An 18119-nucleotide genomic window follows, 5' to 3' on the forward strand; every position below is an offset into this window, starting at 1 on the left:
TTTGTGGAACAAGATGTATGGAATAGGTATAAGTATTGCCTATTGTGGTGTTTATATTGCAAGTGACTCGTGGTCGTGGGTACGCTTTAAGCATGGGAGTGGCTTACCACTCCTGTCTACAAGCTCGAGCGATCGAGCACACACAACAAATTCAACAACAAGGACAAAACATCTATTTCCTCACCTAAAAAAAAATCTATTGCCTATTGTGTGGCGTACGCACAACTTTTTTTGACACGTTGGTTAAACACAATTCTGCGATCCGGTAAAAACGATACACAAAGCGATGGCGCTTCAATGTTGGACACTTCTCCCAGTTCTCCGTTCAGAGAATCAAAGGTTATAAATTTTTCTAATAAGGCTTTCTTAGGTCTTGAGACGATGACATATCGTCGAAGAGACTGCATTTTCCTACAAGACAATTCGTCGAGGACACGGTGTATATGGGCGTCTCATTCCGCAACCCATTCCGGATACGTTCTATATCAAAAAGTAACCTATTATTTCGTTATGTTTATGGTCCTCTACCTTCTTCCTTCATCTACTTTTTGATGATTGCTACCTCTATGGTCTTTTAGGTTTAGGTCCAGGACCTATTAAATCATTACGTTATAGTATGCAACTAGCTAGTCCACCCATATTCACTTTTCAAGACAAAGACTAGCAATCATTAAGCGCAATTCTGATACAGCTGATATTTACATTTGTTTCTCATCTAAACGTCAACATCGTACCAAATTTTATTTTATTTTATTTCTCAGACGAGTTTCGGTTAAAGAAAATCCGGTTTACCAGAAGAAAACAGCAGGACTAATCATCAAAACTGGAAATGATATGCTTTTTGAAGCATTATTATTAGTACCTTGTGTTATACATTTACCTCTACATAAATCATGTATTGGTATATCTACAACATTACGAATGTAATATATTTTTTTATTATTATTTCAAGTTCCCGTAAAAGAAATCGATCGTTTAACCGGTAAGGACCACTCCGACTTTAAGGTCTGAATCGTCTAGCTTCTCTACTCAAAGCGGGAACTCTTTCTGCAAGAGATCCAGATTCCTTGCCTCACAAGCTTCGATTAGGTCATGTCTTGACGCACAGCTACAAAAAGTTTTAACAAAACTTAGAACAGTTTCAAACGACATTGATAGATTTTTCTTGTTCACAAGCTTTTGATACATACCTTAACGAAAGTCTCAAGTATTGCCAAGCGTTATCGGCTTTAGGATTCATCGCAAGGGCACGAACATAATAAGGGATTGATTCTTTGTACATCCCCTGTTACATTTAGATATATTACACAATAGCATACCATACTCACGTTAGTTCCAGTCCAAAAACATACATCAAGCATTTACTTCTGATACAAGTTAACAAGAACACGAACCTGATTTGCGTAACTGATCCCCATGTTCGCCCAAGCACGAACGTAATTAGGTTTCAAATCCAGAGCCTGCCAGTAGAAAGACAGAACACGACGGTTAAACAGTAAGAGAAACGATGAGATTTGGAGAAGCTTGGAGTTCTGTGCATCGAAGAGTTTACCTGTTGATAAGCAGATATGGCATCAGCACTCTGAACACTGTTGGCTTGTGTTGCACCAAGCTTATTCCAAAGAGAATAGTCGTTTGGTTTCAACTGTAATGCTGTTTGGAAGGAAGTTATTGCTCTGTCGAATTCTCTAGACAGATTGAAGAGAACACCTAACACTATATGCACATCGGCGTCCTCAGGATTCATCTGAGAAGCTTCAGTGAATAATCTAGCAATCTGTTTATACATGGAAAAGGAATAGTGTTTTTTTCAATACAACTATGAGATGAGATTCAACTGCGGAAAATTTACAAGAGGAATGGCACTTACATCAGCATGGTATAGGGAATCAGCAAGCTCTGGAGGTGCGATTGATCCATACTTTGGGTGATTCCGCAGCCATCCGTATAAGTACTTCAAAGCAGTTGCTTGCTCCAACTCTGAATTTTACAGAGTACAACTTGTTAGTCATCAATCTGATTCCAAAAACGTAAGCAACAAGAAAATGTTACAAAAACAAACAAATATAGCTAGATTTCAGGCACTGACCGTTGGTATGGCTCACACCAAGCGCAAGAAGCACCTCTAGATTTGAGGGATCAGCCTCCTGTGCCCGCATCATTGCAGCTATTGCCTGTAACCACAATATTAACAGATTTTTAGCAACCTCTTCTTTTATTTATGTGCCATGGGTAAATAACGGTTCATGCAAAAAATAATCTGAATAACCTGTTGATCGTCATCGTTCTCTGCGTGTGTGACCCCAAGTAATCTCCAACCTTCAGCATTCTCAGGATTTTTCATAACCTCAGCTTCTAGAGCAAGCGCTGCCTCACTCAGAAGTCCTTTGCGGAACAATTCCTGCCCTTCTTTCATAGGTTCAGGGTGACCCACATAAGGGTTCATGTCAGAGAAGACGTAGACACCACTATTTTGTTTTTCAGCATTTCTTTCCGTCAGAAACCTGAAGAGGCAGAGACGTTGGTTAGATGGACTTAAAAGTCCAAGATGCATGAAACCAAAATGATGTAAAAAGATCAAGGGATGGAATTGGAGAGGGACCATAATATTATTCGATTGTTAAATTTTTGTGAACGCTCAAGCACAACGAAAAAGAGAACTTATTATAGATCAACTAAATAATAATGGACTTACTCATCATAAGCATTTGCCCATGCATCAGCCGAACTCCCACCCGCGGGCCCTTCAGCAAATTCATCTACCCAGTCATCAACATTCAACTTCGAAAACTCATTAACCCATTGGTCCTCAGCCGATTCTTGCTGTCGGTTCGCGGAAGCAAACTCATCAGCCCACTGTTCTGGTCCACGTGCAAGCTACACGCACCAAAATGAAATAAAAACTTACGTTAAATGCAAGATGGTGGTTGTACTTGCTACCATGTCAGAGACATCATATTCTCTTAAGTAATAAGGAACCATTTCACTGGAAAGAAGTGTACAGAGAAATCTACGCTCCGCCTTTCCACTACATTTCATTTCTAAAATAGAAAATGAAGGAGATTGACTACAGCACTAAGCTATGCAAGAAAGGAGTAACACTAAATCAATTTGCACTAGGGTGATATCAGTAGCGAGTAGACCCTAAGCAAAAACATACTTTCTCATTGGCGAATTGATCAGCCCAACTTGGCGGCCCCAGATACTGCTGTTCATATTCAGTCGCCCAGTCCCCTGGGGCTGGTCCAGGCTTGACCTCATTCTCATCCATAATGAGTTCACCGCGGCTCATCTTTGAAACAAATTGAAGGAATCTTGAATTCTGCATTCACCAAACACATTTTGCCAAGCTTTTCAGATAAATCTCAAGAGAGCAGCTCAGCACATCATCCTTAATTGCAAAACATCGCCTCAGAAGTTCTCAGCAGTGGAAATAAGGAAATCAGAACAGCTTGGCATCCAATAGTACAGTTTACTACAAACTTACTTACTGAAACTATCATCACCAACCTGAAATTTCGGATTGCCATCCTGAGACAGTGTATGAGCAAGCTTACGAGTTTGCTCCATTGCAGCTAAATTTTGCATATTCATACTTCTCATTTGGTTTGACATCAGTTGAGATTGACCCTTCAAAAAAAATCAAGAAAAAAAAGGAAAAGGATGAGCGCCAACAATTTTCAGAACCTGAAAAAATATGAGAAAGCTAAAGTGCTGTTCAATTAAACGCGAGTCGAACTCTGATGGACTGATAACATCGCAAAGAAAAGTTGCAACAGATTCAGGCATTTGAACAACTATACCCTGGGAACTAGTAAAGCAAAGCCTATACTCAACCAAAAATATGAGTCCTCGATATTCTATTATACTAATTGCAAGCTTGTTAAATATGAGTCTGGTGTGGACATTCAAATAGAACATATCAAACAATTGAAGGAAAATGTACCTGCTCAAACTCGGTGGCCCACCCATTCACACCATGTTGTTGCTCAAAAGAGTTGACCCATGCGTCAGGACCCCCATGATTCATACCATGCTGATGCTGGTCAAATTCGGCTGCCCAACTATCCGCAGGATGTAAACCAGGTTTCGTAACAGCCTGAGACTCATTCCAGTAATCATCTAGCTCCCGAAATCTCCCAGGAATATGACCTCTAGCTTGAATGCCATCATCAATATCTAACGATGACAGTAACGCATTTACCTATAAAAACAACGGAGAACAATATAAGCAGCCAACAAAACTGAGAAAAGGTGCAAAATACACCAAAAGAGAACATAAAAAGCTTAGTCACACCTCGAAAAGGAAGACATAACAAGTAAAACAAGCAATGATTCTCAACAAAATCCCTGAGGCTCATTTTCATTCTAAAACACAATGATGCAGTTACATAAAACTATCAGGCAAGCAGCAAACCTGAGAATTGATAAATTCTTCTCCCCTGTCAGCAAAAAAATGCCGGGCCATTATGCTACTACGATCACGTATACACTGTTTGTCACTCTGTGACAATCCCAGGACAGGGACAGGTGCTGGACGAAAGGGAATGCCACCACGGCTACTCTCAACAAACGAATGCAGAAAGTTAGACAAGACTCTCTGCGGGGGTCCTGCAATGTAAAAACAAAAAAAAAACAAATTTTAAGCAAGCACAAGACACCAAGTCACTTTGACAAATGCAATAAACAATAAACACGAAACAACCATCTGGGAGAATTTAAACGCACAGCAAAGAAGTTGATTCAACTTTGAGTAAACTACTTTATTTCATGTAGCTAATACTTTTCACTGCTTTTCTTCCCACAACTAAAGATGTTTACTTTGCGGACTGAAGATGTTACCATTCATATTCAACATCAAACCCCGTAATATCAAAATCCATTTGTGGTAGAGAGAAATAAGAGTTAAAATATGATAATAACAATGACAAACCTTCAAAAGTGGGCTGGAGAGGAGGCTCATAGATAGGACCCATGGGAGGCATAGGTCCAGCACCACGCTGAACTTCATCCCAAGCAGCACCCAGACCATTCTGATCTACAGAGCGGAAGCCACGGAAGAACTCTGTCCCCTGATGATAAAAAAAAAAGGTTAATCAGTGCCAAATACTAAAATTATATAAAAAAAAAAAAGAGTAGAACTTTGAAGAGTATTAATAAAACCTGAGCACCGGGCTGGAGAAGAGGCTGATCCAACTCAGAACCAGGGAGCGAGCTTAAGTGTTGGTCCTGAGAGTAAAACTGTGGCCCAGGACCTGAGCTGGTGGCATTTGGTATCTCCTTGAGCCTCTCCTGCCCCAACCAAAATCAGCAAATCAAAGTCAGAGATTACGTAATATCTAAACCCCCCAATTGAAGAATTAAGATCTAATTCGACTTTAATCAGGTGAGGAAAGCCGAACCTGAGTTTTGGAAGAGGAACCAAGTAGGGCGTTGGTGAGAGCACCGAGAGGGTTGGAGGAAGAAGAGGAGCCCGGAACTGCGCAGGCTGCTCCGCCGTTTACAAGGTCTCTCATCGCCATGTTGTCTGTCAGATGAGTCTAATTAGTATTGGTTTCTTCCGTCCGTCCTCTGATCACCTCTCTCCCCAAAATCCCCAATCTATCTATCGTTTCTTCTTTCTCTCTATGATTTTGGACTCATCTCATATGGCCACAGCTTCGTTGGTATTTAATATTAGTATTTCTTTATATATTATCCACACCACACACATTTTTAGGCTCACCAACGCATATTTCTTTTTATTTTTCTGAAAAAAAAAAATTTACTTTATTGTTATCCATTGTGAAAACTGTATTTTTGTGAATGATAATATTTTTTAATATCTACTCTCTTGCAATTTGCAAATAATATTTTTATTTTTTATTAAAATTTGGAGAATTCAACATTTTGTTGCAGTTTGCAAATAATATTTTTTTTATCTTTTTTATTAAAAATGAATGAATTCGACATGTTGTTGCAATTTGCATAATTTCTGTCCTATTTAAGTCAATTGCCCCCATTATACTATCACATTGACGGATCTCTCCCAGTGAGTACTTTATGAAAGTAGTATGCTTTCAGTTACTCTACTTCCTTAAACCTTTACTGGTGTGGAAAATACAGATGTGAATCATGTGATCATATGTCGCTCGACACATGCTTCTGTGATTATCCATTAATGATTTCTGATGTGAGTATGTTAGTATGTGTTTTCAGCGTTTCTAAATATTAAGTATTTAATCTTTACTGACTTTACAAACTTTTTTTTTATTCATTTGTCTTCATTAAGGATATCAGTAAACCATGTTGCACATCTCAAACCGAGGCTCAGCAGCAACTCAGTGTGAGCCTTTTGTCTCTCCTATGCAGTGGCTGCTCATCTTACTGGGATACATAATGCCATCAAAATGCTTCTTTTTTTTTTGCCATCAAAATGCTTAATAGCAGAATCAGAGTGCTCTACCAATATCTTGCCGCAATGCAGAAAGGTACCTTGTATTTTCTATTTTTCTTTCCTAAGTTTCATTCTCATCACTGTGGTTTCTAGTCACTACTCACTAGTCCATTACTCTAGATGGAAGATAGAGTAAGTAGTATAGTTTAGTGCTCTAGTTGCCAAGTATAATGATTCGTGGGGTCTTACTCTAGAGTAACTACTTTCCTCATCTCTTACTAGCTTGTTTTTTTTTTTTTTGAACAACTCTCTTACTAGCTTGTATAATTTATGAAGATAACAAAAAAAAAAGGCCACAAGAAGATGAAAATGGTACCAGCCTTTAACCTTCCCCAAAGTTTCAAAGCAATAAATTTAAGAAGAATTTAAAAATTATGATAAGCATCAACAAGATGCCAAAGGATAAGAGAGTAAAATTTTCAAATCTGTGGTAATCTACTCATTATCTGGTTATATACCGACTGTCCCGTTTCCGAACCCGGTTCAACCTTAGGCTCCATCCCTCTCTGCATCATCATCGCTTCACTCATCCCACCCGGTTGTTGACTCATCATATACGACGGGTGAGTGTGAGTCAAACCCTGTAATTTCCCTTGACCAAACGCTAAACCAGGAATCGAAAGATTACCAAAACCGGTTTGTCCTAGACCGAACGCAAAACCGGAAGGAGGACCCAAATGCGGCTGGAAGCTAAACGGACGTCCGAACTGAGACGACTGGTTGAGCTGTCTCTCATATCTGCCACGTGGAGGCTCTTGGTAATGGTTAGTTTGAGCGGCGCTGCTACCGTTTCCACCGCCGTGGCTGCTGTTGCGTGCGGCGGGGACGTCGTGGTCGTGTTTGCCTTCGTAAGTGGTTATAACGGATTTGAGATCATGAGAAGCTCTCTCTACGTGTTTTCTCACCGTACATCCAGGAGCTGTGCATTTGTAGTAACTCCTACAAAAAGAAACCTTGCTTGTAAAGCACGTTAGAGACCAATGTGTTTAATGAGTTTTGGTAAGAAACCTAGGGTTTGGGTTTCCTTTGACAACTTTCTGACCATACTTTCTCCAGCGATAGCCATCGTCGAGAATGTCAACATCACTCGTTGTCTGCACAACGACTCTTGGCTCACGTATAGCTCTTGTTGCTCCACTCATCTCTATTGCGTAAGCCTCAAGTTTCCTAATGAAAAAAAACAAAACGTTTTTTTTCAGAACAGATGTTTAGATTGATGAATCTGTGTCTAAAGAAGATAAAGATAACCTTCTTTTCGATTCGGATTCATCTCCTCTTCCACATCCATCGTATCCCAAAGAAGCACTACCATGATCAGTCCCTCTATCATCTTCATCTTCATCATTAGAGAGTGTTGACAAAGCATCAACCACAATCACATCACCTGACTCTTGAGCTTGAATCGATCCAGATTGGTTTCCGTCTTCTTCGAAGTTGTTCTCATTGCTTCCAACTTGTTGTTGAGTGTTATTACAACTAACCCACGTTGCAGAGTTATCTCTCTGCTGCTGCTGCTGCTGCTGTTGCTGTTCGGTTCCATCTAGTTGCGTTCCGGAGGAGCGGCGGTTAGGAGGAGGCTTGGAGTGATTATGAGCTCCTTTGTATATAATCTCAGTGATGTGACCTTCTCTTGATCTCTCCACCTTCTTCTTCACTGGACAGCTCGGGTTTGTGCACTTGTAATAGCTTCGTGGATACTCGCTTCCTTTAACCAACTTTTGTCCGTATTTCCTCCAGTTATATCCATCCTCTGCAGGTGCTCCACCACCAGCCATCGAATCACCACCTCTTTGCTCTTCTTCTCCTTCTTCCTCTTCCTGATGGTCGTTGGTGTTTGTTGTGGCATCAGATGTCTTCCTCTTCAAGCCACTTTGCTCAGAACCGAGTTTGACATCTTCTTCCGGGGACTGATGATGAGAAGAACTGTTGTTGTAGTTACCATAATCAACTGGCATCATCTCCGTTGCGCCGTGGAAGAAAGAGGAAGAGGGTCTTGAAACAGGATGGAATGTGAATGATGATGATGCTCCAATGCCATCGAAGAACTCGTCTTTCTCTTTATCAGAAGCAGACAATCCATTACTACTGTTAACACCAGGAAGAAATGGGAATTTCCCTGTAGTTGGAGACGGTTGAGCCTGCAAATGTCAAAGAAATTAAGTTTCAATAATAATAAGATGGAGAAAAAGGAAACAACTATGCAGCTTTACCAATGGGTTAGAAAGGAAAACAGGAGACTCCAAGAGCGTTGCAGGGCTAAGGCCAGGAGAGGAGATGGTTAAGCAATTAGGAGAGCGAAGACTAGAATCGGTGTTAGAGCGGATGTTCTCAGTGTTTAACCTCGGAGTGTTGAATCCAGCACGAGCAGCGATTCTTTCTCTTAAACCACCACCTCGTGAAACGTTCTTGTTATTACCACTAGTGTCTTCTTCTTCTTCTTCTAGACGATTAACAAGGCCATGATTCAAAGATAGCTCTCTTTCAAGAACACGTTTCGAGCTAGGATTACAAGGAACCCATTCTCCCATTACAGCCACGTTTTCTTCAAAACCAGACATTTAAAGATCCAACAAGTTTTACTGAGTCTCTTTGCCTAAACTGAGATGAAACTCCTGAGACATTATAGAAGATTTAAAAAAGACAGTCACAATCACAAACCTCAGAATATATTTGAAGACATGAACATTCTCAGTCAACTTCTAGTATTAAACAATACATTAAACAAGCTAAGTAACACAACTATTGTAAGTGAACCAGTGAGCTTAAAAACTAAGATATAGAATCAAATTTATGTTGCTTTGGTCAAGAAAGATTTTTCAAAGTTTAATCCTTTTGTCTTTTTCAGAGTCGACAAAACAAATCATTAAAGATGGAAAATGTAAGAAATTAATAAAAAATATTTTTTTTCTCTTTCACGCGTTAATCTACTTTTATGGAACCTCATGAAATTCAAGTATATAATTTTATAGCAGAAACAAATGATCGAATCACGAAGATTAAAAAAGAGAATAAAACAATAGGACAACGTCAAACTATAGTACAGTTTTAAACTAGACTGTAAGCAAAAAAAAAAACTTAAGGAGGTAATTAAACAGATCATCTATCTTATTAAAACAGAAACATTTTGTTGGACCTAACATTTATTTTGTAAGTTTTTAAATTAAATACACCTTTATACTTTATAGTTAAACCTACATTAAATCACTAATGTTCCTTTCTTTATAATATTATCCATTTTTTCAAACAATATACTTATTTCTTTATACTACTATCAATGTTTCCAAACAATATATTTTATACTACTATCAATGTTTCCAAACAATACAATAATTAATCTTAGTTATTTTATATATATCATTTTCTCTTTAAAATTTTGTAGAAACGTTATAATTTCATAAATTGCAAAATAATGAACTTTAAAATTTGGATTATAAGATTACAAATTATGAAACTATTACAATTTAAATCCAATTAGATTACATATCGGTCATCCATCAATTCAATAGTTATTCTCGGGTTTTAGTGATTTTTTTAATATGTATATTTTAAAAGCCTAAATTGAATTGTCAGATCTCCGGATTAACCGGTATAATCACAATCGGGTTGAATTTAAAAACGGGAAAATCGCATAAAAAACCCTGAAAGTGTCACATACTCGCACTTTAAACCTTGAAGTTTTTTCACTAACACTTTTAACCTCCGAAGTGACATTTGTGTCATTAAAAACCTCCAACCTAAAAAGATGACCTGTTTAACAGGTAAAAAGGTGATTTGTCAATTTTTTTTTCAAAAAATATTTATTTAATTCATAAAATAAATAAAAATTAAAGAAAAAATATAAAATTAAATATAAATTCATAAAATTAAATGAATATTCAGAAAATTAAATAAAAATTCAAAAAATTAAATAAAATTCAGAAAATTAAATAGAAATTCAAAAAAATAAACAAAAATTCAGAAAATTTAATAAAATTAAATAAAAATTCAGAAAATTAAATAAAAATTCATAAAATTAAATAAAAATTAATTAAAACTCAAAAATTAGTAAAAATCATAAAAATAAAATAAAATTCAGAAAATTAAAAAATAATCATAAAACTAACTAAATATCAGAAGTTAAATAAAGTTTCAAATAAACAAATAACTAATATTAAATCAAAAGACATAAATTAAATAAAAGATCATAAAATTAAAAATTCATGAATTTCACAAATAACAATGTTTTTAACAACCATCAAATTGGCATTTTAATAGTGAAAATACCATAATTCTTGTATTACACTCACTTTTAAACGATTAAAATGTGAATTTAATGGTTGTTAAAAACATTGTTATTTGTGAAATTCATGAATTTTTATTTAATTTCTGTCTTTTGGTTTAATATTAGTTATTTTTTTATTTGAAACTTTATTTAACTTCTGATATTTAGTTAGTTTTATGATTATTATTCTAATTTTCTGAATTTTATTTTATTTTTATGATTTTTTTACTAATTTTTGAAATTCTATTTAATGTTATGAATTTTATTTAATTTCTGAATTTTTATTTAATTTTCTGAATTTTTATTTATTTATTTTGAATTTTATTTAATTTTCTGAATTTTATTTATTTTTTTGAATTTTTATTTAATTTTCTGAATTTTCTTTAATTTATATTTATTTTATGAATTAAATAAATATTTTTTGAAAAAAAAACCGACACATCGCCATTTTTACCTGTTAAACAGGTCAATTTTTTAGTTTGAAGGTTTTTTATGACAGAAATGTCACTTTCGAGGTTAAAAGTGTTAGTGAAAAAACTTTAGGATTTAAAGTGTGAGTAAGTGACACTTTCAGGGTTTTTATGCGATTTTCCCATTTAAAAACACTGATTTAAATGCAAAAATATTTTAAATACACACTCTTTAAAAATTACCAAAATATTTATTAAATTATTAATGAAATTTTTCATCGTGCGGGTCAAAATCTAGTTATTTTGTAAAAAACATAATCAAATTCCAGAATTTAAGTTAAAGACAAAACATTTTTAAAACGCATGTAATAAAAACCAATAAATTAGAAAAAGACAAAACAGATTGAGATCATTTACGGTTACCTGATTAGTTGAAGACGACGAGCCAGAAACACCGTCACAGCCGCAAACGGAAATCGCCAGTTCCGCCGCTAACAGCCAACTTCGTCTCTGATTCGACAACAAAAAAACAAAATCCACCCGACCCGGATCCGAACTTAGCACTGGCTTACAAAAGATTTTTTCCCAATTCCTGTCTCCTTCGTCTTCTTTTCTCTGTTCTTCTGAGTTTCACATCAAACCAGAAGAAAAAAAAAACAATTTTCTCTCTCCTAAAACGAGAAAGATATGTTTTTTTCTCGTTTACACAAAAATAGAATGACGATGGATATTGACAAAGGAGCAAAGATTTCAACAGTATGATTAGATTAATCACTGTTGCTTTCTCACCATCGCTAACGAGAACAATTTAAAAAAAATCAACCAATTTATAGAACTAAATTAATATGAAAAGACAAATCGTTAAAAGAGAAGACAGAAAGGAGATAGAGAGAGAGGATTACGAAACAATTTGAGCTTTGTTTTCTGATTGCTACTGAGGAGAAGGAGAAGACGAGGCTAAAAGTTTTTTTTGCAGAGAATGATGAAGGAGATGGTGAGTCGTGTTTACACAAAACGTTTTCTCTCTACTGAACCCTCCTATAAAAACATGCCACGTGGATTGATCGAGGTTAATAGAATAAGATCGTCGGCTGATAGGTTCGATGTACCGTGGGGTGTGGCGCAGGTGATCTGTAACATTTATTACTTACTATTCCAGTTTCTTTTTTCGGGTTTGGTTATTAATAGGAAAAAAATTTATTAAAAGCGGGAAATTATTGACAAAAGTACTTATTCTGCCACATGTCGGATTAGGAAAAAAAGATAATTATTGTTATATTATTGCACTCTTATTCTATTGGTTCGATACATATGAAATTTCAGAAACTGATAAAAGAAAAACCAAATTATCCTTTGTGGAGGAGAACAAATAAAAGTTAAATATAAAGCAGGTTGGTGTTTTTACCATAAGTGTCACATTGTTATAAAATTCTGGAACAACAAATCTTATCTGCAGGCTATTTGTAGTCTATGTATGTAAGTAACCATGCTATAAAATTTGAGTCAAAGGGATAATACTTTGCCAGAATATTGTTACCAAAGTAATAAGTTTTTTTTTTTGTAAAAAGGGCTTTGAAATTGGGCTTACCACGATAACAAGTTGATTGAAGCATGGCAAGAACAAAACAAGGAATGTCTTACCAAAAAAATAAAAAGGAGTGGATTAATGTACTAGAAAATTTGTCACTCGTTCTATTGACATCAATAGTCAAAATATGTTTGTGTCGATCATTTACAACAATGAGCAATTTAAATATCTTCCAAATGTCAAAATATGTTTGTGTCAATCAGTTACAAAATTGAGCAATTTAAATAATTTATGTTTTGAGTCTTATATTAAGAATTAATTACTCGACTACTCGATTATTAAAGACGTACATTTTGAAATTGTTTCGTTTTGAAATGACATGTTTTCATACATCTTTCGACTTATATCAATAAACGTGTAACTGTTTCATTTTGAAATTGACATGTTCTCATACATGCATCAGGCATGTGATCTTTTATTTTCAAATTGGTATTTTACATGCATGCATGTGATTTGATAAAACATACGTAATCTTAAATTATATAGCATATCCAGGAGATACATTTTTTCCAGGTGATACTTTTAAGATACATTATTCAATTTAGAGGTTGCTTACCTAGAAAAAAGAATGACTCAAATATACTTAGATGATATGTGATATATGTCCTGTGATAATAAACGGATCATGAAAACTGAAAAATCATTAAACGAACAAAACAACTCCCGACAAAGATTCTTTACAAATATTGAAGATACGTTAATATTTATGTCTACAAAAAGTCATAAACCCTACACACACAATTTTTTTTTTTTTTTGACTAACACACACACAATTTAAGTAGCAGTAATATGGATAATTAACGTACTTTAAGCTTAAGGTTACGTAACTTACGGGCTCAAAAGATTATAGAGATATAGAGTTATAGAGATATTGAAGTATTTTAGTTTTAAAAAAAAAGTATTTTAGTTTATGCTGCAATAAATAAAATAGAATCATTTAATATAATTCATTATACCTTAAATTGAATATTTAATTGGAAATTTGATAGGCAGTTTTTCCGAAAAACCCGGTCAAAAAGAGACATTGACCAAGCCTTTAATGGTTTTTATTTTCTTTTTCCTTTTCCTTTTGTTCCCCGCAAAAAATCACGTTACAAAGCTGTGACACAATACTCATGTGACAGCCAAAGCACGACTGTGGCGTGAAGTATTTTGTTCTCTCTAGTGGGGCCCGTAAAACGAACTTTCAGACACGGAAAGGATCGACGGCTCCGATTTCTTGTCAGTTCTTACCTTTATAGTAGGCCCCATACTAATGGAAAGACAAAACACGGGTTTTATAATCTTACACCCAGCCCATTAAAGCCCATTATGCCTGAATAAATTACAAAATATATGGGATTGACCCAACAACAGACTTGCTTTGACTGTCCGATGAGCGAACCAAAAGTCAACTACTTGAAAAAAGGTCAATGACCCGACCCGACCCGACCCGACCCGACCCGACGAAAAGATTTTCAGTGCACAAGTGGCTGTAAATGGCACGATAGGAGACCAAGTGGCTGTAATGGCACAAGTTTCTATGAGGAACTTTCAGTGCGTTGGATAGCCTGACACGAGAAAGCTGATCTTACCCGTTACTTACTTGTATATTACAATCGCCGTTTAAGAATATTTGGAAGCCCTTCTCTCTCTCCTTGGTAATTTTTCTTTCTTCTTCTTCTTCTTCTACTTTCCCTTGTATAGTTTTGTTGAATTCCCGATCAGTTTTGTTGATCAGTGTTGAGATTAATTAGTTTATTTCTGTGAAGAATTTGATGTTTTGCTCTTGAGAAATGAGTCTTGTCTGCTAGAATTAGCTGTTGTGTAGTAGTAAAATTTAGTTATTTTCCCGCCGTATAAAATGAACTTGGAGCATTGTTCTTTGAACAAAAATAGAAAGAGTTCATGTTATATACGGTTCAAATCTAATAGCTTCCTAACTGTAACCAAAAAGATTCCACTTTTGAGATTTCAGTTTTTTTTTTCTTGTTTTAAGTGATTTAACGTTTGATATATTGTCCTTGAAGATAAATCTTTTTGTTTGTTGTTGTTAATATAGCCTCTTGCTCAATCCTCGTAAACAAATCCGCAAAGCATTTGGATTTTAACATTATGCTAGACTTGAGAGTCTAATAAACCGTCATCAATTCATGTAATGCATTTGATTCTAGAAGTGTCCCCTGTTAGGAATCGTATAGAGAGGATTTCATTTAGTAAGTTGTTTGCAATTTCAGTCTTGCTACTTTCTTGAGCCTGAGAATTTGATCTAATTATCTCAGCTCCTTCCATGTATGGCTTTAAAACAATTTTATATACCAAGAGTTTCACATGACTCTGTTTATAAACAATATATTCTGATTTTGTTTTGTTCGATGTGAGTCTTTTAAATACTTACTTGTGAGTCTTTGTGGTTGCTATTGTCATCTGCTTTAAGTGCGTTTTTCTAGAGTCCGTGATAAAATAAAATTTAGTAATAAAATGATAGCTTTGAATCATTCGAATTGTTAATGAATAAAAGGTCCCTTGTCTAGGCTTTCTTTGTTTTGCCATTGTCATCCTTCTTCAGTTATTACTCTAACCCCTTGTGATTCCAAATACAGAACACACACACACACACACGACACGCGTGAATACAATCTCCCATGGCTGCATTTGCAACAGCAGAAGCGTGTGACAGCAACGCAGAACTAATATCAAACGGAGACCTACGGGCTCTCCAACCAACCTTCAAGATCTATGGACAAAGAAGATGCTTCTCCGGACCAATCGTGACACTCAAGGTCTTTGAAGACAACGTCCTAGTCAGAAACCAACTAGAGACAAAAGGAGAAGGCGCGGTCTTAGTTATAGACGGTGGTGGAAGCATGAGGTGCGCACTTGTTGGAGGAAACCTCGGACAGTTAGCTCAGAACAACGGGTGGGTAGGGATTTTGGTGAATGGGTGCGTTAGAGATGTGGATGAGATCAATGACTGTGATGTTGGGGTTAGGGCATTGGGTTCTAACCCGTTGAAGTCTAGTAAGAAAGGTCAGGGTGAGAAGAATGTGCCGGTTTATATTGGAGGGACTTTGATTAGGGATGGTGAATGGCTTTATGCTGATAGTGATGGTATCTTGATCTCCAAGACCGAACTCTCCGTCTGATCCAGAATGTTCTTCTGCTAAGAGATTACTGTTGGAGCTGGTTTATGTGGAATTAGTAATATTCGGTTTAATATTCTCAGATGAAAACGTTTTCTGCAATTTGTGAAACAATATAATAATTACAAAATGTTGTTATTTTTTCTTATTCGAAACGAGCTGAAACCTTTATTTATTTTGTTACTTCTCTGTTTTTATTTCTTTATTTTTGAAAATATGTGAAACATGTGACAGAAGAAATGGAAAAGGAGAAGCTGGTATAACTTTATAAGAACTACCATCGGCTTAAAGAAATGAATGTAATATACAAGTCAAACATTCTAAAAATAGGTTAGTTAACTTTTTCTTTTTTGTTCAAAGGTTAGTTAACTATAGGATAGTACTAATCTGTATCTAATTCTAAGTAATCTGTTTAATTTTTGTGAAACATTATGGCAACATACTTATGCTTTATGAACACTATTTTTTTTTTGTCAAAGTTGAACACTATATATAAAAGACAACAAGGTTTAATCGAGTCCAAGAGAAATAAAATATTCCTTACGTTTCTTTTTATAAAATGTTCTAGTAAAACAAATTAAGAAAAATATTATTTTTGTTAAAAGTGTTTGATTACAACAGAAAATAATCAAAATAATTAATTATTACTATTCTGAATAAATAATACAAAAATGTATATTATATTTTAATATTTTAAATAATTGTTTTAAAAATTTTACATAAAAAATTACATAACATCTTACAAATTGAAATAAAAATATTCTCAAAAACATCATATAAAAAAATATAGGTAGTATCGCTTCGTTATTTTTTTCCGGTTCTTTGGTTTTTGAAAGATGTGTGATTGGATATGTGATATAACAAAAGTCGCTCTAAATTTTAAACAATCATAGTTTTTTCTATTTACTAGAAGGTGTCTTGACCTTCGACCAAATATTTTTTTCAGATCGATGATCAAAAAAAAAGATCCATGATCAACCGGCGCTAGTATCATTTTTGGCGTAAAACATCATTTCAAATACAAGTTAATTAAACCCAGATGATAGTAGTTGCAGCCGTAATTTTTTACCACCAAAACTAATTTGTCCTGATATAATCATAGTTTTTTCGTCAAGAGGTTATGAATGAATTTAATAGAGATCTATAGGTCAAACACATGCGTATACACAAGATTCTTTTTTTTTTCCCTTTTCTAAAGGATTATCTTCTTATATAATTGCATTTCGGTTAACAATCGCATTATACCAAAGAATTTGACATCTTCCAGTACATCTTTCATTATTAACTGTGTAAATTATTGTAGTGATTTTTGGTTATTCTGAGTTAAATAGACAAGCATGAATGAGACCGTACCATATACTTGAATTTGAATTTATGATATATGGAAATTTGGAAGAGTACATATCGTGGTGGACCAACTACCTTAATGAAATTGGAATAGTTCAATGAATTTTATCTCAAAATTAAATTATTTTCATACCTAACCAAAATAGGATCAGATTATTTGTCACGTTAATCTCGGTTCACTCATTTTTCGACCCACATACATCGTACGGAATATCGGTGCTCCCCGTTAGCAAAATAAAATTCGGTGTTTCCCAAAAGAGCAGTGTAAAGATAAATTCAACAAAAGTAGTATTATTCAAGCCTGATTTTTATATATTAAAGCTGTGTATATATATGTTCACAATAAATAAAAAGCATTATATAAAGTTAGACAGACCACACTATCGCCATGCTAATTTCATAATTTAACGTATGTGACTTTACATATTTTCTCTAATTCCTTTGGTTTTTCCTCCCATTTTTTTTTTTTGCTAAAATGGTTTTTTCCTCCCATTCCAGTTTTACTTTTTAAGTATAATATGTAACAATCAAATCTTTTAAATCAAATCTTATATATGTTTCAGTATGTTATCAATACACACAATACCTACTTTCTCATAACCACAGAACAAAACATACATATTGATATTCTTTTTTTTTTTGAAAAATACATATTGATATTCTATCAAATGAAATTAAACTTTTTTATTTTTGGAGGATACTCTAAACAAAAATAAATAACTTCTACACACCATATATGTTCATTTTGTTTTGTTTTGTTTATTTGCTTTTCAAATTTTCATTCACGAACCAGTGGGGTTAGCACTACAAGAAAACAAATAATTAACGAGGGCCATTTTCCTCGTTAATTCCTCGTAAAAGGAGGTTTACGAGGAATTAACGAGGAAAAGCCTTTCGTCGTTTTTCGTCCGTCGTAAAAAAGGATTCGTCGCCATTTCCTCGTAGTATAGCGAGG

General features: G+C 34.9%; 3 protein-coding genes across 3 annotated transcripts; 1 reads left to right on the forward strand and 2 right to left on the reverse strand.

The window, feature by feature from the left end:
• Positions 1-811: 811 nt before the first annotated feature.
• On the reverse strand, positions 812-5615 carry LOC130505046 (peroxisome biogenesis protein 5-like). Its single transcript, XM_056999650.1, has 15 exons — positions 5403-5615; positions 5164-5292; positions 4934-5072; positions 4418-4611; positions 3947-4204; positions 3511-3630; positions 3161-3322; positions 2696-2877; positions 2270-2504; positions 2090-2174; positions 1871-1980; positions 1553-1777; positions 1395-1460; positions 1191-1285; positions 812-1108 (listed from the first exon to the last, which is right to left on the reverse strand). The coding sequence occupies exons 1-15, from the start codon at positions 5520-5522 to the stop codon at positions 1030-1032; spliced, it is 2199 nt and encodes a 732-aa protein (XP_056855630.1). The 5' UTR covers positions 5523-5615; the 3' UTR covers positions 812-1029.
• Positions 5616-6736: 1121 nt separating this feature from the next.
• LOC108843871 (probable WRKY transcription factor 2) lies at positions 6737-12068 on the reverse strand. The gene is made up of 5 exons (XM_018617014.2): positions 11531-12068; positions 8647-9048; positions 7685-8574; positions 7445-7603; positions 6737-7375 (listed from the first exon to the last, which is right to left on the reverse strand). Exons 2-5 carry the CDS (start codon positions 8992-8994, stop codon positions 6856-6858), a joined length of 1917 nt encoding a protein of 638 aa, XP_018472516.1. The 5' UTR covers positions 8995-9048; positions 11531-12068; the 3' UTR covers positions 6737-6855.
• A 2096-nt stretch (positions 12069-14164) lies between these two features.
• On the forward strand, positions 14165-16000 carry LOC130505045 (putative 4-hydroxy-4-methyl-2-oxoglutarate aldolase 3). The gene is made up of 2 exons (XM_056999649.1): positions 14165-14335; positions 15278-16000. Exon 2 carries the CDS (start codon positions 15320-15322, stop codon positions 15818-15820), a length of 501 nt encoding a protein of 166 aa, XP_056855629.1. The 5' UTR covers positions 14165-14335; positions 15278-15319; the 3' UTR covers positions 15821-16000.
• The last annotated feature ends 2119 nt before the right edge of the window (positions 16001-18119 follow it).

This window comes from Raphanus sativus, unplaced genomic scaffold (assembly GCF_000801105.2).
Source record: "Raphanus sativus cultivar WK10039 unplaced genomic scaffold, ASM80110v3 Scaffold1969, whole genome shotgun sequence".
NCBI lineage: Eukaryota > Viridiplantae > Streptophyta > Magnoliopsida > Brassicales > Brassicaceae > Raphanus > Raphanus sativus.